Raw genomic sequence first — 25468 nt, 5'->3', positions numbered from 1 at the left:
TTCACCAATTCTCTGTAAAGTGGCAGAAAAGGACGACTGACGTCAAGGAGCTCCCAGGTCAAGCCCTGCAAACCCGGTGCCATCCCAAAGAGCAGCAAGAGCAGGGATCCATCAACACAGTTGGCCACATGTGGCCTGGAAAATCACTTAACATGCTTTTTTCACCTCTGAATCTCAGTTTGAACATTTAACATCAACCTAAATGACAAAGAATGAGAGCTGAAAGGTGCAAAACCATCACGACAGGCTCAAGGCCAGGGAACTTGCTCCAACTCTTCCTTTCTCAATGCACCGCAGCTCTTGGGAAGACAATTAATACATTCAAAACAGCCACCATACAGGACAAAAAATATGTCCAACGGGCAAAAGAGATGTCTATCAAAGCCCTTTTTGAATAAAAACTTGACACCTATGACAACGATCAACTGTTCATTAGGCATTCCGGATTGCTACGGAAAGGTCGTTTTGTTAAAAATGTTCAAGCTATTATCACAAACTTCTATGCTTTGCCTGAAAAAATAAGAACCCAAACAGCAGCCTGGGTGTTTTTTTTGTGAAATATCAACTTCTATGCTTTTGTAGGGTTTTTATGTATGCATGTGTGTGAGTGCTTAATGCCTTCTCTGGCTCCCAACAGCTCTTAGTGTCAGGTCCCCATTTCAGTTGTCATTTGAGTAAAAGAAGCTATTTTTTTTTTCTTTTTCCTTCTCTAAGAATTACTGGATCCTGCTTAAAACGTGTAACTTCAGAGGCATCTCACAACGTTTTAACTGGTATTGGCACAGGGTTACAGCCCATCAGCCTGGTAAACACGAAAAGATTATACAAGAGCTGATCTAACAGACAGTAGATCTAGATTTATTATAAATGGACTAATCTAACAGGTTTGAGAGTTCAGTTCAAGAGCTATTTTTAGGCAATCTAGATTTGAATCTCTCCTCCAAAACACTGTCAGATGTGGCTGCAGAAGTCATAAAAAGACTATTTATGCCCCAGTGTTTTCTGACCTACCCAATCAAGTCCTTCCAAGAGCCAAAGGCAGTTGGCTTATACCGCTCTCCGAAGTGTTCCTTTGATTGCAAGCTGCAAACACAACTTTAATAGGCGAAAACTATCACCTTCAAATAGTCTCTGTTCATCTGCGTGTGTAATATCTCCAATATAGATGTTAGTCAGCAAGATGGCCAATTGCATTCAGATAAATACCTTGGCCTCTTTTAAACATATCATAATCTGCCCGTGAAATGGCTGGACGGTTGCGTTCCAATTTGTGAAATGGTTCAAACACCGTAAATAAAAAAAATAAATTGGACGGCTTTCAAAAGGACAGATTAGACTTTTTGATTCTCAGTCATTCGCGACTTCCAAGCTACACTCCTGTGAGCTCTGTATTAATATTTGCAACATGATTGTGCGATGCTGTTATCTCAAGGAAGAGGGCACAAAACTGCCGAACCCAAGGAGAAAACACACTGGAACCGCTGGATGGCAGAAAGTACCAACCTTCATCTGGTCAGCTGAAATTAAAGAGAGGAAAGGGAATAAACCATAAAAATATTAAAGGTGGAGTTAGGGCTACTTATATTCCTTTGTCTCTAACCCATTTTAGCTTGGACTTCATTATCACCAGTGGTTTGCTTTCTGCCCCTGAAGTGATAGATGGAAGGGAGGGAACAAGCCCATGCTAAACAGGAAAAAAAAAAAAAAAATCTTTCTCAAAAGCCAATCCTAAGCAGCTGACAAAACTCCATTGTGACAATATCAATATTCAGCTATATTCAGCTACTTTAAGAAATAAAGCAGTTTATCTGACAAACCATAAACTGCTGTTTAGCTCCTTTCCAAAACTCTTTATTACTTCTGTAGAAACGTCAATATTTTGTAAAGCTCAATTCTAATAGCTGCATTCATGTCGGTGCTGGGATCTTCCTAAATAATGCTTAACTACAGGACCAGCATTTAAATGTGTTTTATAGATATCTGATGTTCTGTGGAGAGCTTTAACAATGAGAAAGCCATTAATACTATGAAAAACACATTTGCTTCAGCGAAGGGGATTTAAGGCAAATAAACAAACTGTGCAATATAGAGGGTGTTTTAGTGGGTAACACTTTCAAGGATCACTCATTTTCATACCAGCCTCCAATACTTTGGGATGCAGGTAACTTGGTACCATTTCACATCTAGTGTAAGCATCCCACATCTGCATCCCAGGAAGTTATTTTTTTGTTGCGGGAGGACACTGGGTTGATGATAAAATGACAATACTTAAGCCCAAGGTGGAAAAATCTTAGGGATTTTCCATAATGTACTCTTGGTCTGGAAGCCTAAAGTGTACCTGATGCATTTGGGCTACCAACAAAGGCATTGTGGATCCCCACCAGCATCAGCAAAATCCAAAGAAATTGGAAAATGGTAAAGAAAAGCAGATGGGATGACATAGAAATGAAAAAAGGAAATAATATCCTTTAGAGATTTTTAAGGTGTGCAGTCTCCTATATAATATAATAGATACATCTATAAAATTAAGTACCTGATGTCACTGCAAAGCATAAATGTATTACTTTGAACAAAAGAACCTGCCTCTCATATGGAAAAAGAAATTATACTCAACATGTGAAAAAAAAAGGAGAGGAGAGATGAAAGTCTGACCTGGTACAATGCACATTATCTTAAAAATATAGCTACTGTCTAGCTGAATGTGAATGTATCTTCACATGACTGCAAGACGCAAAAGCATAGCGAAAAAATAGGGGAAAAAAATCCTCAAGCCATTTGTATCAGGTTCTGAAACACAGCAGAGAGCCCTATATATCAACAGATATTATTGTAAGTACAGGATAAAACTGCTGGCACAATGCAGGGCTAAAGAGCTTGCACGCAACCTAAACCTCATTTTACAGCTCTCCCAGGTAACATAGAATAAATACCCCAGTCTACAGCAAATATTATTTTTCCCCTCTCTTCAGCATCAAATACGTTGAAATATTTTTGTTTTTTAAATATTTTCCACCGGGCCATTTAGTGCATGTACTGGGACCTGGAATGTGATTAGCCTGGAGGCTTCCACATTGCATGCATGCAGCAAGGAGTCTCATCAATTTACAAAGCAGCAGCATATTAGTTTTTCCAGTCATTGCAGTGCTTTACAGGTAGTAAAAACCTTGAAATCCCTACATATTTTACATTATCCAGCCAGAACTCTCACTTTAGAATAATGCTAACCCAAAATCTAGCTCACTTGCGTCATCAAAAGCAACTCTTCTTCCATTATCTTAAATGTAAATGAGAAAAAGCATGCGACTGAAGCAGACAGAGTAATTTATAATGAGCGGAAATCTGTCAGGCCAGGAATACTAAAAAAAACCCAGAGTGTAACACTGAACTCATTTGGAAATGAATGAAGTAACAGACTTTCAAGTATCAGGTCAGGCTCGAAATGGGAGGTGAGGACGAAGGTCACCTGTGATGGATCCTCATGGTCAGCGCAAAGCAAATCAATACATGTTTAAATCTTCAAATAAAATTCAGACTTTTTTTTTTTTTTTTTTCTAAAGGCAGGAGCCTGACTCTCTGAGGCACAAAATTAACTGCAAGAATCTCAACTGTTTGCTTACCTTTCCTTGAGGTGTTCAGCAGGTGCTGGGAAAGGCTTAAGTCTTTCCACAGATAACTAGGAAATCCAGTAAAACAAGAGGAGGATGGGTAAGACTTTGATCCTCTTGCATTATTGTGTGAGTAAATGACCGGTTAATGCGAAAGAGTAAACCCGTCTCTCGATCCACAGTATTCCTCAAGGAATTTCCTCATCTGAAGCTATCAGGCCAAAGGGACCACTTTTGTCCATGCCAAGCTTGGCACATCCGTAGAACATTTCTGAGCATAACTCCCTAATCCTCTTGGCAGCAGTTGCTCCTACAAGGTCAGTCTCCCCAGCCTACAAGATGCCTTTCCAAATTAAGCTGTTATTTTCTCTTATTAAACTTCATATTTGAGCTAAAGCAGTGACACTGATTCAGTTAAACCATCGCTGTCTCCAGCTCTTGTCCAGAGCAGAGTGACCAGAAACCTTCTGGAGACCCAGACGTCTGGTCAACCCGGCTCCAACAAGGCAACGCATTGGAACTAAGGGAGACACTACTTTATTTCAGCAACATTTCCAGCTCTGGGGATGGCAACGTGAGTGATTCTTCCCAGTTGAGATTTCATCTGCAGTAATAACAACGTGTGTCCCATACTGAAGAAACTCAGGAGCATCTCCAAGAGCAGCATGTTCCGCTCACTATGAGCCACCTCTTGGGTGCATGCTGACCCAAAAAAGGACTTTCAGCCTGTTCTGTTGGGGATGGGGATGTTTGTCCCCAAGATGAGCTATTATTCACCAACCCTGATGGAAATGGGTGGAGATAAGGAGAAAAATCAGCTCTCCATCCATAAGAGCAAGCACTCACTGGGTAACAAATCTGCCGGAGCAACTTCAGCTGCGTATGGTTTAATTGAAAGGAAATCTTAAGTGTTGTGCAAAGAAAACGGAATAAAACACATACGGAAGGAGCTGAATCTCTTACACTCTGAGCAAACAGTGTTCAAGGAGGTTGGACAATCTGTTTGCTAGCTAAAGCATGCAGGGCTCCAAGAGCAATGTAACAGAAAATTATGTGCCCCTTTTTGTCAAGCCCAGGCCCAAGTCCACGATGGGGTGCTCGTCTAAATGAAAAACCACAGCAAAACCAATCCAGGCCAGCCCGAGAATGCCTTGCATGAGATGGGACAGCGCCGGGGAGCAAAGAAAGAGGATGCAGATGGTGTAAAATGAGCATGAAGCCAAGGACAAGGACGAACATGGCTTCACAATTCCTTCCTCTTCCAATTAATATTCAAGGATACTCCCAACACCAACAATTTTGGATACCTCTGTGGACATCTGACCACCTCCCCAGCCACAAAGCTTCAGTGGCCACAACATAGTGTGGGGTGGTGCCTCCAACTCTCATTTGTAATTGATTTTAAGGATTAGCTTGGGATGCAGGATGTCATTGTACCACTTAGGGTCATTGTATCAGGCAGAAGAAAATGCCAAGGGGGTTTATAAATTGCTTTTCTGAGGCACATCCGTGCTTTTCTGAGGCACATCTTCCCTCCTGCAGAACCCAATGTGGCAGGGTGTAGGAAGGGAAGGAGAAAAAGCCGCTTTTCTGGTTGATGTGCTATATCCCAGTGGTAATATTTACTGAATTACCACTTTTCTCCACCTCTGGAGAGGTATAACCAGTGGGGTAGAGCTAAAGTCTGATTGCAGGGTGGAAACAACATTCATTCCCCCAGCCCCAGAGCTGCTAGATGAACTAGCTGTGTTTGTGTGCATTTATTTGTATATATTCTTCTTCCTCCATAAAACAAATTACAATTAGACTTAACTGCATCTGATCAAACAGCAGATGAAAAAGGACATGATAGAACATACGCACTCAAAACACCTGTCTCAATATGACTGGTATCCTAGAAAAGTGATTCTTTTAAAGACAAATGAAAACCAAAATTAATACCCATAAAAATGTTTGAGATTTGAGCTTCTTGAAGTTAGATGTGCTCTATCAGAACTGTAGGTAAAGACCTGTTTTTGCCAACAATAACTGAGCATACTAGCAGAAAAGTAAATTATGAGACACTCAGTCCTCTATTAACCCATCTTCAAGCCAAGAGCAACCTTCTTAGGCCAGGATTCATGTCATCAAACACAACTTTCCACTTGATTCCTGACAATATAACAGCCATGTCAGCACAATCACCCATGTCGTCCATCCCTCCCTGCCATGCAGCACGACGTGAGCACAACAAAGCCTTTTTTAAACCTTTCTTGTTGCAGGGCATCCTCAGGTTTCTCTTTGAAATATTAATTCCGCACCTCCCTTGGTGGCCCAGGTTAGGTGAGCAGCAGCAGATGCAATGTAGGGACAGGCTACTCTTTCCCTTAATTTTTGCAGTTTGTACGTTTCCCCATAGGAAAAAATAAAAAAGCAAACACAACATTCAGGTCAAGACTTTCATAAGTCCCAGTGTTAAGTCTCCGAACAGGTGGCCTGATTTGCAAAAGTACTAAGAAAGCAGTATTTCCCCTTGCCCTAAAAAAGCAGTGCCTTGTGCTCAGCCCTTTGGAGAATCGGGTTATTCAGGGGTCTCAGTCTTATTTTGCCTTTGAGTTTCATCCTCCTCTAGCGCAGGCTCAGTGCCGACTCCTGAGTCCAACCTCATCAAGCTGCATGTGTCAGGCCAGGTCTAACAAAACCCTAAAAGAGTAAGGCCCCAGTTAACTCCAAAATCCTGACTGCATCTTGATGAGCATCAACTGCTATAATTAATTGCACCTTTGGTGCTCAAAAAAAGAACCACAACAAAAACAAACTCCTTTCTTATCAGCTTTTGAGGGAGTTTTGCTGCTGGAAACAGTATGACTATGTATTTCCGAATTGCTTTGCACAAGATACTCTATAAATCTTCATCAAATACTATGTGAAATGGACCGCTGATGGCTTTTGTATCTGAAACTACAAGGATCAATATTTTGTGAAGTATTTTAATTTGTCTTTTTTCTATAAAAACTGCATAATTGTGAGTAACAATATGAGACGTTACATAAAGAAAAAAACTAGCACATCCTAAACTGAGTAACCTCATAGTGGAGAGCATGGCAGCATATAGTCCCCAATTCAGTACAGCTTTTAAGCCTAGGCTTAAGGTTATTTAAGCCAATGCTTAAGAGCCTAGCAGGGACCAAACTCATTTCCCAGCCACAGACCCAAACTTTTAAACCCTCACTGGCTCCCAAACTCCCCGGGAGATGAAGAAAAGCCAGCTTAGACCCAAAAGATGAGTCAGGATTAACACAGGGATTCAGCGTCTCTCCCAAACAACAGAGATCTGCCAAACCCAGGTGGGATTACAGAGGACAAGAGCATATGAAACGCATTTGGCTATATACTGAAGAACAAATCATATATAAAGGATCAAATTCTGCAACAGCACAAGGCAGGTCCTGCTTTATGTCCCTGCCCATCAGCTCAGTCCCAACATGGGGTGAATCAGACTTAATGTTTTGTGCAAACTCCTCCAACACTGTTTCAATTGAAAAAGGCTTAAGGTGAGATTTACTTTTTGCCAGACAAGCTCCTGCTACAACCACTGGCAAGATACTTGCATGCATTAAAACATCACAGACACTAAATCATGAAGCGTGGCACATTTCTTTTTACAGACAACTAAGCATTTATTTGAAAAGGACTTGTGCCATCCTAAGATTTTAATTCAGCTCCTATTTGACTGAGAAGAGCCTCACCTCGCTTCTGTGCTACCATAATACCACGCACTGACACGTTGATATAAGTCACATTTACAAAAAAAATATTTCATAATACTTATTAAAAAATGGACGGAGCTTTCTCCCACCTTGCTAGCTACTTGTGCTTGTCCTCTCTTTGCACCAGGAGCAGCTCCTGGTGACAGAAGAAGTGCCGAAGATGACAACGCCACAGGCAACGAATATGTAACAGAAATAAATTACAAGGACCCTGTTTCTCAATAAATGTGCTCAAGAAACGAGAAAATCTGTGACGAAAGCCTAAGTTTTATAAAACATAGCTAATTTGCTAAATTGTCTCAGAACAGACTGTTGTTTGTTTGTTGGTTTTTTTTTAAGATTTCCATGGAGATACCAATGTTCCTCACATAAACACTCTAAAAGCCAATAATATAAAATCTGCTGCTTTCACCCCTCACCAAGACACCCAACACTCTTGATCTATGCTGGTCTTCCAGACATTGGAGGTGAAAATCTAACCTTTTGGCTGTTTAGTTGGAAAAGATTGGTGTCCAGTTCTTGTTATTTCCAGGTTTGCATGTGACTTTTTTTTTTTCCTTTCAGCTGCCAACAAATTTTCAACCATATGATATGCCACAGATCTTGTGGTTTGGATTTCCTCCAGCACTTCACTAACATCTGCCAAATTCCTGTTAAATCCAACACTGGTTGATGAGCGCTTTTCGGTGGTGTGAAACTTAATGTGAGTAACTAGTGGAAGATTGGGACCAATTAAATTTTAATCAGAGATAAGTTCCGTTTTCAGCTTTGTGAGCTATCTCTAGTGCCTAAATAGCTAATATCTGTAATAATACAAGGAGAACCCCTTGTAATCAGCAGCACTGAACAGCAGAAAGGGAGAAAAGGAATAGCTTAAGAAGTCCCTTTCCCAGGAAAGCCGTCCACTGTATAAATATAATAACCCGTGCAGCCTTCCTCTCTGTATCCCAAATTATTACGCAGTTGCAGTGGGCTCAAGGCTTTCCCACTGCTCTTCTTCAAAAGTCTCCTGTTGTTAACCTAGAGACTTATTTTTGCATGTGCTCTGTTAGCAAGCAGAGCTCAGCGCAGGTCCAATCGGAAAAATTACCCCCTAAACACAAGAAGCTGGCAGCTGAAGCTCCAGGAAGCATTTGGAGAAGAAGCAGAAGGATCCCCGCAAAAGGCACTTTTTGGTAGAAAATCTTGGTTGGAAGGCAGCCACGCGATCCGAGCCGGGCTTTGGGCAAGCACAAAATCTAGCAGTGGGCCCCCCGGCCTCAGGAGACTACACAGGAAGGGAAGAGATAACAGAAAGTTTATTTTTTAAATTTCTTTACAAGTGAAAATGTCCTCAGCAGCCTCAGCATGTGCAGCCTGGGGAAGCTGGCAAAACAGCTGGCTAGATCTGAGCGCTAATTCCTCCATTTTCCTCTCTGTTAATGACTATGGACAATGGGAAATCAGGAGATGCAGAAAACCCATGTTTTTTACAGATGTACAGACAGATTTTCTGCACCTCATCTAGTCATTTTTTTATGCCTCTGCATAGTTAGTGTGAAGCACCACCAAATTACCATCAAGATACTTTTACCCTCCCTTTCTGCTGGGGTGGCAAACGGTTAGAGGTGTCAAAGGCAAAAGTAAATGTGTCTTTTAGCAGAGAAAAGGAAGATTCAGCAAAACTAAAATCAAAATGAATTAGTTATCCCTATTGCTGTCTCCAGAGGCTGTTCTGACTTGCACAGTCTCTCCTGGATTCCAGTTATCTACTTTTCCTCCCCAAAACACTTTGTAGGGTAAGAGAAAAAATCTTCATAAAATGTGTGTGCAGGTACAAAACAGTTGTCTTTTTTAGTTAATGGCAGATTTTAAGGCCCAAAAACTGCGGGTTGAGAACAGACAAAATCTTCACTTAATAAAGAAGATAAAATCCCAACACTTCTTCCAGGTGAAATTAGCTATGTCTGTATTCAATCTCTAGCATGCAGTGAATATCACAGTCCCCAAAAACCATGGCAACCAGAAAATTTGAGCAATGTTGTTTTATTTTGGTTTTTTGTTTGTTTGTTTGTTTTTTTTAAATACTTCTCTACAAGGCTGAGACTCCTGCTTTGGTTTTTAAGATAAAAGCGTGGCAGTGAGGAGGCTCCAACCCAGAGTGTGGTCGCTGGATGAGTCGCACATGAGGTGTCTGGACAGGCCCTCTTCTTTATTTTTTTTCCACATAACTGTCTTTTCCCTGTAATTTTTTACCTTTTTCCACTTAAAGACAAGGTGAAATACCATCAAAGCAAAGCAAAGCAGAGCAACAACCTACAGCAGGGCAAGAGCCGAGAGAGAGCAGCATTTACAGCTCTTTCCCTGCAGCAAGGTTAGAGATTATTGCCATTTAAATCCACTTCCACCTTGCAATTTCTACCATTTCCTGCTATTTTTCAGCCCAGTGTATTAAAAACCAAGATGCCAGAGCCCAGGTCTGACTTGAAGCCCATCTCTTTCTGCTTAGGAATTACATCATTTTTCAAGGCAATGAACATCTTCCTGTGGACAAAATTAAGTCCAATACAACCAACTTCTGCTCTGACATTATTGAAACGTGGTCACAATCAGAGTAGAAAGTCAAATGAGAAACCCAAGCACTAAAGTGATTGCATAGATGAAGGTTGAAAAGCTCCACAGATCTGAACCCATCCTTCTAAGGATGGATGCCCTGCAATATATTACAGTCTGTGCACTCTCAAATCTGCAACTTTTAGCTATACTCATCATTTTAAATGGATCATGTACCATGCTTCCTTCTGCTGCAGCTTAAATCTCACTATGTGATTAGCTCATCCTGTAATACCATGCTTTGCATAACAGCGGCGTTGTGAACAAATCCCGAGAAAATAAATAAAAGGACAAAAGCAGCGTTGAGGGACGCAGTCTCAATAACAACGCTGTGATTCTCCTGTGCTTGGGGCTGTGCCTGTAACCGCATGAATTACCTTTCCTTTGGAAAAGTGTCTACAGAAAACTCACAGCTATTTCATCAATATTAGCTTATTTAAAGATTTAAGCAGCAAATTCTATGTATGCTGTACTTTGCCAGGCACTACCACCCTGAGGACACTGAGAGCAGAGCCCAGGCTGCAACCTAGCCCTGCCTGCAAAATTGCAAATCATTTCCAAGCCTCATTAAAAAAAAAAAAGAAAAGATTTCCCCCTTTTTTTCCAGTGTGTAAACAAACAATAACTCTCTGAAAATCAGAGATCAAAGGGAAGATCAAAGAGTGTAGGTAGCTAGATCATTATGTATCCCAGCTGGGGCAAGAGTTTAAGCCTCCAGAGCTTACTTGCCAACTTATTTTAAGAGTGATGCCAAGAGAGCTGTGCCCTCCGAAGTTTCCTGGCATAGGAAGTGTTGAGAGGCAAAGCAAGGATGCTTCCAGGGCTGCGGGAGGGATGTCGAGGCTGCAGGAGCCACCAGATACACAGGCAGTTAGTTAATTCAAGTGCAATTACAGTCAATAAAAGCTGCTTGTAACTTACAACTCTTTGGCGTAGGAGTCCAAGAGATGCTGGTTTATATACTGGAGTCCTGTGGGAAGTGAGGATTTTGGGGCACTGGCTGTTTTTGTGACACATCCAAATAATAACTTGGAAGCTGAGGTGTGAGGAGTGGCTGATACGCCAGAAGGCTGTGCTGCCATCCAGCGAGACCTGGACAGGCTGGAGAGTTGGGCAGGGAAAAATTTAATGAAATAGAACAAGGGCAAGTGTAGAGTCTTGCATCTGGGCAGGAACAACCCCAGGTTCCAGTATAAGTTGGGGAATGACCTATTAGAAAGCAGTGTAGGGGAAAGGGACCTGGGGGTCCTGGTGGACAGCAGGATGACCATGAGCCAGCACTGTGCCCTTGTGGCCAGGAAGGCCAGTGGCATCCTGGGGTGGATTAGAAGGGGGGTGGTTAGTAGGTCGAGAGAGGTCCTCCTTCCCCTCTACTCTGCCCTGGTGAGACCACACCTGGAATATTGTGTCCAGTTCTGGGCCCCTCAGTTCAAGAAGGACAGGGAACTGCTGGAGACAGTCCAGCACAGGGCAACAAAGATGATTAAGGGAGTGGAGCATCTCCCTTGTGAGGAAAGGCTGGGGGAGCTGGGGCTCTTTAGCTTGGAGGAGAGGAGACTGAGGGGTGACCTCATTAATGTTTACAGATATAGAAAGGGTGAGTGTCACGAGGATGGAGCCAGGCTTTTCTCAGTGACAACCAATGATAAGACAAGGGGCAATGGGTACAAACTGGAACACAAAAGGTCCTACGTAAATTTGAGAAGAAACTTCTTCTCAGTGAGGGTGACAGAACACTGGAACAGGCTGCCCAGGGAGGTTGTGGAGTCTCCTACTCTGGAGACATTCAAAACCTGCCTGGACACATTCCTGTGTAACGTCATCTAGGCGTTCCTGCTCCGGCAGGGGGACTGGACTAGATGATCTTTCGAGGTCCCTTCCAATCCTAACATTCTGTGATTCTGTGATTCTGTGTTTGCAGAACACTAGAGAATCATAGAATGTTTTGGGTGGGAAGGGACATGAAAGCTCATCTAATCCAAACCCCTGCCATGAGCAGGAACATCTTCACTCAGATCAGGTTGCTCAAAGCTCTGTCCAGTCTGGCCTGGGATGTCTCCAGGGATGGGGCAACCACCACTGCTCTGGGCAGCCTGTTCAAAACCACCCTTATAGGAAGAATTTGAATTTCTTCCTTATTAATGCTTGGTCTTGCCCCATCCTACCATCCTCGAAATCAGGAGATACTTCAAACGCTGCCAGAAATTACAGCTCAGCCCCTTCACAAGAACCACTGGCCAAGCACCCAGAGTAAAATCCCATTTTCTGAAACTTGTGGCTACAACCTTTCGTCATCCTGCATCGACCTCTGGGCCCCAGGACTGAGAAACCATTTTGGACACGAAAATTACCTCAAAAAAACCCAACCTTCATGTTTGGAAATATTCAAAGACGCAGTTTGGGTGGGTGGGAGAACCTTCCTTGCTCAATTCCTCTGTCCCTGCTACTCACTAACACTTGCGCTGCTGAATGCGATCTGTACTAATTAGCTGTTCACACAGCTCTTTGTTTTCTCCTGTGTTGCCTTTCCTCCCAAGTTTTTTCTTCTTTTCCACTTCTACTCGATTTTTGCAAGACTTGTAGCTTCGAGCCAGCACCACAGACTACAAATGGAGCTAAAATGCTTTGCACTAACATGCTTTCCACATTCCCATGCCGGCATTTTCTTAAAACCCCAAACCACACCTCTGGGAGTGTGTTTTCTGGATCTAATTTGTAATTGTCTGTGCAAACAAAACAGAAGGAATGTGCTAATTTCACTAGCAATGGATTGCAAAATTCAATGTAGGTCATTTCACTCATCGTAATTTCCATTCTGTATTTGGGCGAGTTTGTTACTGAGGCACTGCCCATTACCACAAGGGTTTTTGTTGCTTTCTGTTAATTTGTACCTTTTTAAATGCTTTGCATTTCCAGCTCTTCATCAAAAGAAAAAAAAAAGGCAGAACAGATTTAACTTAGTCTTTGGGAGTATGCCATTTCATAAACTTCTCCCCAAAGAGCTCCAGCTAATTAAACAAATGATGGCAAAATACAGTGTCAACCCTGTCAGCTCATATACGAAATATCTACACCAAGCTGCAGTTATTTAACCAAACACAATGCGGAGAAGCAGTGCACTTTAAAGATGAGCACAAACTTCAGGCTATGGTGGGGCACATACATTTTAAAGTGGATTATGGAGGGGCCAAGGACTATAAAGATCCCTGTCCGTGGCTTGGGGAGCCAGTGACACAGCTATGTCAATCAGAAAGGGCCAGGAGCTGAAGATTTCGGTAACAGCTCTGACAAGGAGACTTCAACAGATTTAAAAAATGGAAAAGGATGTCATGCTGCTCTAGACATTGGGCTTGAGCTCCATGTTAATGCCAAGAGGGGATGTCAGGAGTGGTTAACGATGCTCAAGGAAATCTCTGGATTTTTGCTGTTAAACCACACCAACTCGGTGCAAAAGCTGGGGAAAAGCAAGCAGGTAGGAACACGTACCTGGGGATATATGGAATATAAATGGAATATAAATGTGATTAGTCCACACATACTTGCTGGAGGGGGTTAAAGCCTCACCTGTCCAAAGCTAAAGGACTGTAAACCTCTCTATATGTTATAATAAAAGCATTCTTTAAAACCCCATTTTTTCCTTGCCATCTTACTTTCTTCCCCTCTAAATCCCAGAGCTTGCATCCTCTCTGCCCAAACCATGCTCCTGCCTTTACCCTAGGTACCTCTCCCACTGACCCCATCCTGGGAGCTCATCACTCTTTCCTCTTCCTCTTTATAACACATTCCTCCAGTGTAAAACACCCTTCCATCTCGTCTCACACCGTATTTAATTTGCTGGAGCGAGTGACACTTTCCAGGCCAGGCGCCTGTGCTTCTCGATGGATTTTACGATCAGGTGCAGCTCAATGAGGTAGAACGTGAATTATGACAGCCTTTCCCAGGAAATGTAATATTAGCTTTCCCAAAAATGAAGGGTCAAAGAAACCATCATGCAAGGTTTGAGCAAAAAGGGAGAAAAAGTGGCTGTGCTGATCACAGCAGAACTGTGCTGAGCTCCCAGCCACCTTATCCTCCCTTTCCCCGGCTGCTTCGTGCCTTGGCAGCTGTATTAACAGGAAAACGCTTTGGAAAGGAGAAGCTCGGTTCAGAACATTCCTTTGGGAGGGATGCCAAGAGCCTTCCTTGTTTATTTTGCTTGTTTGGTAAACATTTTTATAATCCTCATCAATATAGTCTGCATAGAGCGTATTTTTTAAGAAATAATCAGCATGGACATCAGTGTCTTGCTTGTGACTCCAGCCTTTTCTTTGATTCCATATGCTAAATTTGCTATTTGTTGTCATTTTACTTTACTACTTGTGTTGGGTTCTGCTTGATCGTAGGCTCTTAGTGAATCAACCTAATGTTAATCAAACCAGAAGGTATCTAAATCACATCATAGACACCAGCACTGGAAACAGGAATTAGGGGTGAATGTTCTGTTTACAGAATCAAAACACATTGAGGTACGAGAAGGCTGAGAAATTCTTCACTGAATGTGCCTGCTAAAAGCATTCGGTTTGCTTCTGCTAGATTCCAGTGCTGGGTCCATATCCCTACTGCTGAGTAATTTTGAAGTTCATTAAACAAATTCTTTCAATTGTTTGGTTTTCCCACATTTTCTGTACAAATCCTTCCCAAATTCAAGCTTTGCCTCAAAATGTGAGCTATGACCTGTGGAAGCTCTAATCAAAATGGTGCATTAACTTCTCTTCCCCCTGCCCCTTAAATTCTTCAATGTACAGAACCCAGTCTGCATAGTTATGATCACAAAATATTAACATAGTGTACCTTTTCCTTAGCAACAGCTATAGCATCAGGGGAATGCCGCCCATAATAATGCAGCTTGATCTAGAAACACAATGAAATATGAATAAGGTTGTAACACTTCTGGGGCACAGAGGATTCCACGGCATGAATTTAGGAACCTCATCTTCTTTTTACTCTCCAACACAGATATTTTTAAAAGAAGATTTATGGGCACATATTCCCTTTTATTCCAGAAAACAAAACATAATTGTTTACTCAGTAACAGTATTATTTTTGCTGCATGTTTACTACTCAATTTGTGGGCATAATACATCCATGCATGCACACACATCTGTGCAAAGCAAAATTCTTCATCAAATAAAAGACAAAACCTGGACTTGGAGAAAATCTAAAGGAGAGACTGCCATGATCACATCCATCATTGTCACAATTTTTTAACAAAGCAAGCGCCAGCAATTTTCTCCAAAACTACATCTCCAAAAAGGGCAGCATCCTCAGCTAGGTGAGGGCAAAGTTTTCTCCTTGCCCCAGGTTTAGCTGGTTCTCTCCATCCCTGAAAGCTCCTTGGCCAACAGCCCCATGGTCTGGCTTGCACCCTCATGCATGCTGGCCCTCTAACCATTAAAATTATATTTAATTGACCTTAATACCTCTTCCCAAAGGCAATTGAGATCTTTTAAATACTGCTTCTTGCAAGTTTTCAAGGAGAATGAACAACACTGAGCCAATGTGAAGGCAATAACAAACCATTTGGAGCTAGAGGATAGCAGTCCTTTTCTTCTGAGCAAATATTGCAAATATCAAGCCAAATTTACCTGGCTGAAAGACTTAAATTATGAGGCCTCTTACGAGGGAGCCAAGTTACAATCTTAGCAATGGGACTCCATAATGTTTATCTGTTAATCAGCATTTAGTCTGCATTTATTAAGGCTGGGATTTCCAAAAATGCCTTTCAAGAGCAGGGTACCCAATTCATGGGGATATATCTCCCTTTGAACGGATAATATCCCACAACCAGAATAACTCTTTAAAAACCACCAAACAAAGGGGAGCATCAAAATTCAACAGTCTGGTTTAAGGAAATTCAAGGGCCAAAGCGGGCTCTAAACCAAATGTTTTAGAAGGCATCAGGCCACTGACTTTGGGGTGGAAATCTCACATTTGCAACAATTTCTGATTCAACCCAAGATGATTCCAAGAGTTGAGTGCTGTGACATTCAGAGCTGTAAAATAAAAACCACAGAAAATGAAAAAAAATGACAAAAAATATTTTCCAGGAGAAGATGCTATAGAGGTAATATGATATTCCACCACTGTTAATATTTTAGCATACATACCACTCAGAAAACCAAGTCACAAGTCTAGGAAACATTAATATTCTGTTAGGTAAACATAACCATCCACTGGCTAGTCTTAAAGCAATTATGTATTAGCAATGGGAAACTCTATCATCAGACACTAAGAAGTCATCTACTATTATAAATGGTGTTAACTGGATAATTTTTCATCTGTCCTTTCAGGTGACGATGACATACTTCATCACATACATCAAGGAGCACTTCTATAGATAGGCACCGTACAACATAACACCAGAGAATTATAGAATCACAGAATCATAGAATCATTTCGGTTGGTAGAGACGCTCAAGATCGAGTCCAACCACAGAAGATGCCACATACGGCAAAGGACGCAAGCGGCAGCAGGCATACATCTTAGGAAAGCAGCAGACCTGAAATGTGATTTATTTGCCTTCTTCTCCTGTTACAAAAATATAAATATACCAGGCATTTTTTGTGCATCCCCGAAATGATATGGAATTAATACCAGATGACAAAATGGATCGTGTACCAAGAGGGGAAAAGTTACAGTAAAAACTCCTTCCCATTAATGGGACCATACATTCAGATGGCCACTATTCTGCAGGGGAGCCGGACATAAATTATGGATTTGACATCTAGTTACAGACAATTATATCTGACATAATGAAGTTATAATGGAAGGAGTTTGCACACTGTTTGGTTATTAAGTGGCCATTTCTTGTCCCTGCACCAGGTGCAATGGTGATAGGCCATACAAATCATCCAGAAGAAATGCCAAAATCGGCTCCCTTACTGATAAAGCACAACACATGTTTATTAATTTAACAGCTTGTCTTACGTCTCCCCCATCTGTTCATTTAAAACAGTTATTTGCCCTATAAATATTTCAGAAAGAGAAGTGTAGCCAAAAATTATTCTGGCAGATAAGGGGAAGGAATAAGGAAAAAAACCAAAACAAAACAAAGAAGTTTGAGCAGGGTTTCATGCTGGATGCAGCACCATGCTCTTTCTTCCTCACGTTGAACTGGTTCTACAGCTTTTTTTTTTCAAGCCCATTCAGTGTGGATTAGTGCTGCTTGAGGGTGCTGGCCCTGCTTTCCAGCTGTTGCCGCTGTCAGGCAGGTAAAATCTTCAACTACTGACGACGAATGGCAAAACTCGGTACAGTGGAAAATGAAACCCGTTGTCAAAACAACCTCCTGGGTGGACGTCTATGTCCGTTCTGAGCTTATCAGGTCCTATGGTAGCTTCAAACAGTCTACAAAAATCACATTTCAAGGCATCTTTAAATCAAAGTTCATGCTGATCTCCAAAGAAAACCTCTCACACCCTCCTTTCATTGCTATTTATTTCTAGAACTGGGGACCAATAACTAGTTTTGCTTACCAATCTACATTTTGAAAATGCACTGACTTCAAGCGTAATGATCTCCAAGAGAACTTCAACTTTGTAGGAAACCTTTGCAAAACATCCAAAACTTGCACCAGGAGTGCAGAGCTCGGGCTGTTCAGCTTTAAATGCCAGGCATATATTTCATGTTTAATGTAATTCCACATATAGACACTAAAATCTACTCCTATAAAGCTTCATAAACAGTTTTAGTATGTGGATCCAATGAGTTCAATTTGCTGTGGTTTAGTATCTGGCAGAATTTGACTCCAAACTCTATATTGCTATATATGATAAATCCATAAAATCTCTTTTCTAAACCAGAGTATAATTATCATCCTCATCTGTGGAACTCCTTGCTATAGTCAGTAACCAGCCATTCATTTTTAGAACATAGGTTTGATCCTCAGTCTATGAGATCAGCCCTTGAGGTCTCAGCTACCCCTGGAATTATTCTGCATACGGAAGGAGTAAATGGTTCTGTAAAAATCACGTCATTGCATCTGGGTCGTTAGACTGAGTGGAGGTGTAAAAATAATAGTTGATTGCTTCATATGTGGAACGTATTTTCAAACACCCTCAAATTAAAAAAGGGGTGGGGAATAAAAAGTGTCATGATAAAAAATGCCGATTCATGGCCTGATTTCTATTAAGTGACTCACAGTGTCATTACTGTGTTACTATCCAGAGCAGTGGCTCATAGTAATTACCCTGTAATGTATGATGACACTAATGTACCAGTAAACTACTGGAGTTTATGCTCTATTCACTACTAGTATCAGGACTCTGAAAGGCAGGTAAAAATGCCCTGCAATGCATAAACAATGTGTGTAAATGTCACCAGCAATACAATTTTTAAAAAGGAGAAGGAAAAGACAGTTACAAATAAATCCACCAGCACAGAACTGCATAGAGCCCCAGCAGCACTAAATCTGTATTGTTTTTTTAATATTGTTTTAATATTGTTTTTAATTTTTTTTTTTTTAATATAGGAAGGCAAGATGTTTTTATATCACTACCCTGGTCCCATTTCCATTAAAATTGTAAAGTGTCATCTTCTTTTTGCCACTCTAAGTGCAACATTGACCAGCACCAGCTCAGTGCAAGGGGGAATATGGAAGGGAAACCAAGAGCATCAAGGCAACAGCAGTAGTGGTTTATGTTGACTGTGGTAATACTGATCTAGGTAGCAAATTTTACTGCAAAACTGGAGGTTTTCAACTGACTTAGAAGCAGATAACAATCCCCAAAGTGCTGAATTGCACGGTAATTCACCCAAAGCTGAATGGAGGTTGTGGACTACCAGGAGACTGCACGTGATCGGCCCAACTCCTATGGGCAGATTTGGAGAGAGGATTGTGAATCGGGCCTAAGCTCAGTCACCCAGCACAAGGCTCCACCTTGGAGAGATGCAAGAGGAACAACCAAGGAATAACTGTGCTGACGCTGCTACTGTGCAGCAAGAATCAACCCCTCAGTTTTTGTTACGGCATCAGCTAAGAAAATGTACATTACACTTACAGGAGAAAAAATCCAGCAAATATTTACTTGATCAAGTTACAGATCCAGCCACCTGGATGCTGATGGAAAAGCTCACTCAAAATTATGGAGCCTTTCAAGCCAAGAGCTTTAACAGTACATTTTCCTTTAGCCCACAAAGTCCTTGGGCGATTTGGAGAAGCAGGGATATGCTTGCCGTTGCAGCTGCAATGCACCAACACAAAGGTTCTTCTGCCTCCCGGAATATGAGAAATGGATAACAACATGAAATTTAGAAGACAGTTTTCTCCATATGACATAATGATGGTGTGCCTATCCAGATTAATTGTTCATTAACATGTATTTTTCAGCTGCGAGCACTTAGAGATAACACAGGCGCACATAAATGTACTCACAGCTGGGGCAGAATGGTGACAATCACTGTCGAAGTCAACCCTGAACCCTTCCTGCAGCTGTAGCACCCTTTGGAGGAGATGAGGAAGGAAAAACACCAAACCTAAGCTATGGTGCATCTCCCTGCAACCACGATTCAGCTGTCCTCTTTCTATAGATTCATAAAATGGGGTTGGAAGTGACCTTCCAAGCTCATCTAGTCCAAGCCCCTGCCATGAGCAGAGACATCTTCCCTCAGATCAGGTTGCTCAGAAGCCAATCCGGCCTGGCCTGGGATGTCTCCAGGGATGGGGCATCCACCACTTTTCCTCCCATTCTCTTCTTTCACAACATTCCTTGTTTGGTGTTTGTACACATTTCTGGAGCTGAACAAGAAATCTCTCCAGATCTCTGTTTGCTTTTAACTTAAAGACATTGCTATTATCCATTCCAAGAAGGTAATTTTGAAATCTGATCTGAATAGTGACAACCTAATCAGAAGGACCAAAGAGAGGTGTAGAAGTCTGCACCGGTACAGATGCTTGCTCTGGTCCCAGGGGGCACAAATTGGGGGTTCATTCAACACAACCAGGGGGGGGATCCTCCAAACAGGGCTGAGAAATCAAGGGCCCACGTTTCTATCGCTTCACTTGCACCATTTGACAGAGGCACCTATCTCAGGTAACTTTGCTGCAGAAGCTCTATGACAAAACAAACGATCAACGCTCCTGCTTACGGCTGGTCTGCAACGCATATGCAAGGAGCCTTCATCACTCACCCTTGGATGGCGGTCTCTCCAGGTCTGAATCGAGGTGGATCGGTGGGGCCATGTAGGAAACCTGTCCGTGGTGAGCCTGCCCTGTGGACAAATAAGTGGTTTAGTGTTTCCTACAGAGATGTCTCAGGGCTATCATTAAACATACAGCATTTTTACAGCACCAGATTCAAGACAGGTTAGCAAGTATTTTGTTCCATTGTGCACTTTTCGTAGTGAACTTCCATTTTGTGGATATACCTGAAGAGAAGTTGAACTATCTCTTTTGCTTTTTCCACGCAGACATAGGTACTACACTGAACTTTAGTCATATCAGATACCGGTTTGTGGAACTCAGTGTTGCTTTCACCCGAGTGGAAGCTATTTGTTTCCCAACAACACTGTACAGTTTTCCCACTTACTAAAGACCCAGTTCTTCTCCAGTAATTTGGAGTAACTCTATCGAGAAACTTTTATTTATAATAAAAACATGTTGTTGTAATTCATCTATTTACTGTAACAATTTACAGGGTTGTTAATCTCTTTTTCTAAGCACAGAAAGTTAATGACACATAGATTACGGTAACAGCTAGAGTAACCTTCCTGTTTCAAGTAATATTTGTGCTGCAGTAAAAGACGTTGATTCCTCTTATGAGGCACATTACAAATAATTAATATGGCTCCCTGTTGACACTTGCTGTTGTTGCTCCAAGCAATTTCCAAGCGAGCATCACAGGCAGTGGTATAGTCTTCGGGCTTCTCTGTAATGACATCCAGAAATACCATGAGCACAGTACGCTGGTGCACATAATATGTTCAGAACATCTCTTCAGGGGGATAAAATATTAATGGGAAAGGGGGGGGCAGGGAAGAAAGAAGTGTGTCTGAATGGGCAGGATATATTTACCACTCTATGCTGAGGCTGACTCAGGTAATTTGCATTATTAGCCATTACAACAACTGGACGTTATTCAGGTTTAAAATCTACCGACACATCATAAATTCTGCATTTGTTTTTAAGTGCTTTAACATGGGAAATCTGCTTCAGGCAAACCCATAGCTAACAACGAGCTATCCTGCTTTCCCTTTCTCGTTCACATGTTATAAATCCATTTGATGTCATTAGTGAGCACAAGTCATCATTTAATAGCTGCTCTGTTCTGCAGCAGAAACAGGCAGACACTCATTGCTAACGCGCCTTTTTTTTTTTAAAAAAAAAAAAAGCTTATTTTATAATTTCGTCTTCTTGGGACCAGGTGATCCCAAATACAAAAAAAGAATGATTCTGCAGGTTTAAAGGGCTAGGCTGGAGTAAAGATCCAGACACAATATATTAAAGACCACAAAACATCTGTGAGTTTGTTTAGACATTTATTACAAGTCAGTAATAACTACAGAAGTTTATGAATGTTTTATAAAAGCTTTTACCTAATATGGAGGAAGAGGCAGCATCAAATGCTCTCCTGTGATAAATGAAACAATTCACTGAAAGATTTTATCTACTTGCTGCTGATGCAAAATACACTATTTCCAAAAATCAGCCAACTAGATTCCTGTATGCTTCTCACAATGCTGATAAATCAAATTTGGGGTTTTAATATTCTCTCTATAAAAAAGCAGTGCAAACAATTGTTGTGCTTCATTTTCTGGCCTTACAGCATTGCAAGTTTTGCCTCTGACTGCATTAAAACCCCCAATTTTACCCAATGGATCTATGCAAGATTTTGAGGCTGATATAACTGGTACAGCTCAAAAGTCAAGACACAAAGACTGACAGGACAAGTTTTGCCAAGCAACGCCAACTCCCAGTCCCTTTTGTGTAGATTTTGCCGTTTTGGGTGCTTAATTCAAGCCCCAGCTTTAAGGACTGAGACTTGCTTCTAGGACTGAGACATTCTCCCCTCTCAAGTTCCATCTACTGCAGAAAAAATACTTAAAAAAGGAAATGTGAAAGCCTTAAAGTAAAAAAGAGACAGCAGAAATGCTCAACATCTTCTCCAAATCACCTGGACCTTCAGCTGTTTTTATTAGTCTCTTTAGTTCTTTAAAAAAAAAAAAAAAAAAAAGGAAAAAGCCTCCTTCTGACAAAATACCAAAGGTCTAGATGTCTCTGTTGCTGATGGAAAGTTGGGCAGGCCTCGTATCAGAACAGATTGCATGGCCTTCTCCAAATCCCAACCCGACCAGAACCATCTGGTGTTTCCGTAGCCGGCTCTCAGGTAAAAAAGCAAACAGCAATCAAATGTAATCATCAAAGCAACCTACAATGAAGTTGTCAATTTTTTATCTAATCACTACAGCTCTGTTTCCCTTATTTCTCTTGCTGGCGAGGTCCAGTGGCCAGCAGGTTGATGCTGGAGGACAACCCTGGGTCAGCCCTTGTCTGCTTTGAACATGAGCCAGCATGCGACCAGGTGGCCAAAAAGGCCACCAGCATCCCAGCTTGTACCAGCACTGGCTTGTACCAGCACCAGCAGGCCCAGGCTAGTGACCATCCCCTGGACTGGGCCCTGGTGAGGCCAAACCTCAAATCCTGGGTCAGTTTTGGGTCCCTCACGACAAGAAAGACCTTGAGGTACTGGAGCGAGTTCAGAGAAGGGTAAAAGAGACATGTTTGGTAGCAGCAATTTTGCAAGCAAAATATACATATGACCTTGAAACTCTACCTGGTGATGTGGCCTTTCTTGGGCAGAGGAAACACAGGGGACACTTGAGGGTTAGAAAGCATGTGTGGCTCGCCATGATTTTGAGGTCTGACACATAAAAGCTGCAACACATCTGAAAAAGCCTATAACTTACCAGAGCAAAGACTATGTTTTGCAAGGACTGCAGGAAACATAATACCTTGGCCTAAGGGATGTTTTATTTTTTATTTTAAGGAATCTGGATGCTTACAGAAGGAAAATAAACATCTGCCTGTCTTAAAAAATCTGCTCTAAGTTATGTAGTTATCTATAGATGCCACTATAAAATTACAGAAAAAAATCTGCAAATGCATGGACTAACCAAGGAAAGTAGCAACAAAGCAGTCTCATAATATATTAAAAACATTTTCTCTTGGAAACATATCCACCTCTTGCAGCATCTAACAGTGCAGCCCTCCTTATTTTCTCCCTGAGATTTTACCATGAACAGTCACAGAGAAAACCTGAGCAGAAAACATAAACCTAGAAGATTCAAACCCCTGAAAGCAAAGAGAACAAACACCAAAAATGACCACATTTGAAAAACACCTGGTAAGAGACCTCCTAAACATCTTTTGACTTGCCTCCTAAAGCTCTGGCAATGCTGGGGACTGGCTCCCTCCTTCTGTTTACCCACTTGCTTGCACCACTAACAAGTTAAGTTAATAACTGTGAAACCGCACATCAATTCCTGAGACTTAATTTCAGTGCTTCAACTCTTTTTTTTTTTTAATAACAATGGGATGGGCAAACACACCAGGTATGCTGGAGCACGTCCTCCAGCATTCTAACGAAAACTCTCAGAAAACATACTGACAGTTTTACTAATATCATTACAGAAGAATTACACTTTGCATGCTGTGGCCCTTTTTTCCGTGCAACTGAAAAAATCAATTTTTAAAAGCAATCCAGTTTATCTGGAATGATGCTATCTGTAAAAAACATTATATTTTGGCTACATTTCTGTAAACTCCTAACTGTTAACAGGATTTAAAAAAAAAAATCTAATTTATTACCTAACTGAAAACTACATTCCATTTTGTTGGGTCGCAATTTCCAGGATCATCACTCTTATCCTCTTTAATTTCCAAAATTAGTACATTTTTTCTTGTCATTTTTTTCTCCACTCATGAGTCTTTTTGTACTCTGTAATACATAAGCATATTTAAAAACATATGGAAAGAGAAATTAAAAAGCTGGAAACAAACTCTTCTGCCATGCCATTAAACAAATTTCCTTCAGACCTATTACTCGGCATATATTCAGACTTCTCCCGGCAGCCTTTTTTCTGCCTTTCATCAATGACTATCTTTAAAAAACATCATTTCCTCACTGCCTATCCTTTTCCATTTTGCATTAAAAGCTTTTTTTTTTTTTTTTAAATCAAGCTTTTATAAAGCCATTCCCTGCCTCAAACATGTCAGAGTTAGCACTGATTCTGTCTATGGCTTCATTTATTCATGGACTTTATGGAGTCTCTCTCTTTAATCTGCACATCTCCCTTTCATCTTTCAGTGCCCTTTTAACTCCTCAGGGTAGCAGGAACTGAGCTGCTCCCTCTTTTTCTCTGCCTCCCAGGGCTATTTCCCTCTCCCCTTCCCTCCAAGCCGTGTACAAATCCAAGAAAATCCTCTTTTCCAAAGTCCACTCTCCGACTACATTATCTCTGCTCTCTTGCTGCAAATGGATGGAAGTTACCAAAGCCATCAATGCAAAGCCAGTGTCACAAGCAAGTGGTTTTTCTCCTACACGGCTCTTGACAGGAGGAAAGTTATGACATTGTCACTCTATATGTTGTCTGGCTACACGTTGCTTTTCAAGCTGTCAGAGGGCCACCTAGATAATCAGAGGGGTGGAACACCTTTGAGGACAGGCTGAGAGAGTTGGGGATGTTCAGCCTGGAGAAGAGAAGCTCTGGGGAGACCTTATTGTACCTTTCCGTACTTAAAAGGTGCCGATAAGAAAGATGCCATGTTGAACTTAAACTTCAGTGGCAAAGCGTCCGGGAGGGCTGTTGGAGAAGGCAGCTAAGATGCCAGGTCACATGGTAGGAGACATGGGCAAAGCAGACAGGTAGATCTGTAAGTCACCAGCCTGGAGATGGCAATTGAAGTGTCTTGTAGTTTCAAATATTGTGAGATGTGGTCCAAGAGTTTGTCACTCTCACTTTCCTCCATTCCTGACAGCTTATAGAAGATGTCTGCTCCAATTCTGCCTTTATTTCCCAGCCTGTGTTTCTCTGCACAGTCTCCATCCCCACATCATACCTCCCTGGTCCTGCTCTTCTGCCACCTCCTGAGCAGATGAGACGTCACCTCCACTCACCTTCTACATCAGGCAAGTCTCTCTAAAGGAATTAGTGATTGCAAGCCTCCAATAAATTATTTCAGGGTGCAGGTCTGCTTCTCCGGCTCCAGACATGCATCCTCAATTCCATCTTCCAGGGGTGGAGCCATAAATGGGATTGACCCTGCATTATTTGGTGAAGGAACTAAATGAGGGTAGGTATTTTCTCCATGAATTAAAATGATGGTCTAAACCACCTTATCTTTTTTCTTTTGTTCTTTCTTTCTTTTTGAGATAATAGAAGCTTTGTCTCAGCATGAAGAACATGGCTGCCTGTAGAGAGATTCGGACAACTCCCCCAAGTGCTAAAATGATGTCAGCTGAAAAACTGAACTGTTTGGGCAAATCG

At 41.6% G+C, this 25468-nt stretch overlaps 1 protein-coding gene across 3 annotated transcripts in view; it reads right to left on the bottom strand.

The window, feature by feature from the left end:
* The window catches only part of ADGRL3 (adhesion G protein-coupled receptor L3), a 238747-nt gene that overhangs the window by 88990 nt on the left and 124289 nt on the right, over nt 1-25468 (bottom strand). For all 3 annotated transcript variants that reach the window (XM_082051084.1, XM_082051082.1, XM_082051083.1), the window contains exon 5: nt 20114-20194. In XM_082051084.1, the coding sequence (XP_081907210.1) occupies nt 20114-20194 (81 nt within the window). The remainder of the gene's footprint in view (nt 1-20113; nt 20195-25468) is intronic.

The sequence above is a fragment of the Streptopelia decaocto genome (genome assembly GCF_964273445.1).
Source record: "Streptopelia decaocto genome assembly, chromosome: 4".
In the NCBI taxonomy this organism is placed as follows: domain Eukaryota; kingdom Metazoa; phylum Chordata; class Aves; order Columbiformes; family Columbidae; genus Streptopelia; species Streptopelia decaocto.
The sequence above is the reverse complement of the archived record's forward strand: the minus strand, read 5'-3'. Positions and strand labels throughout refer to the sequence as shown.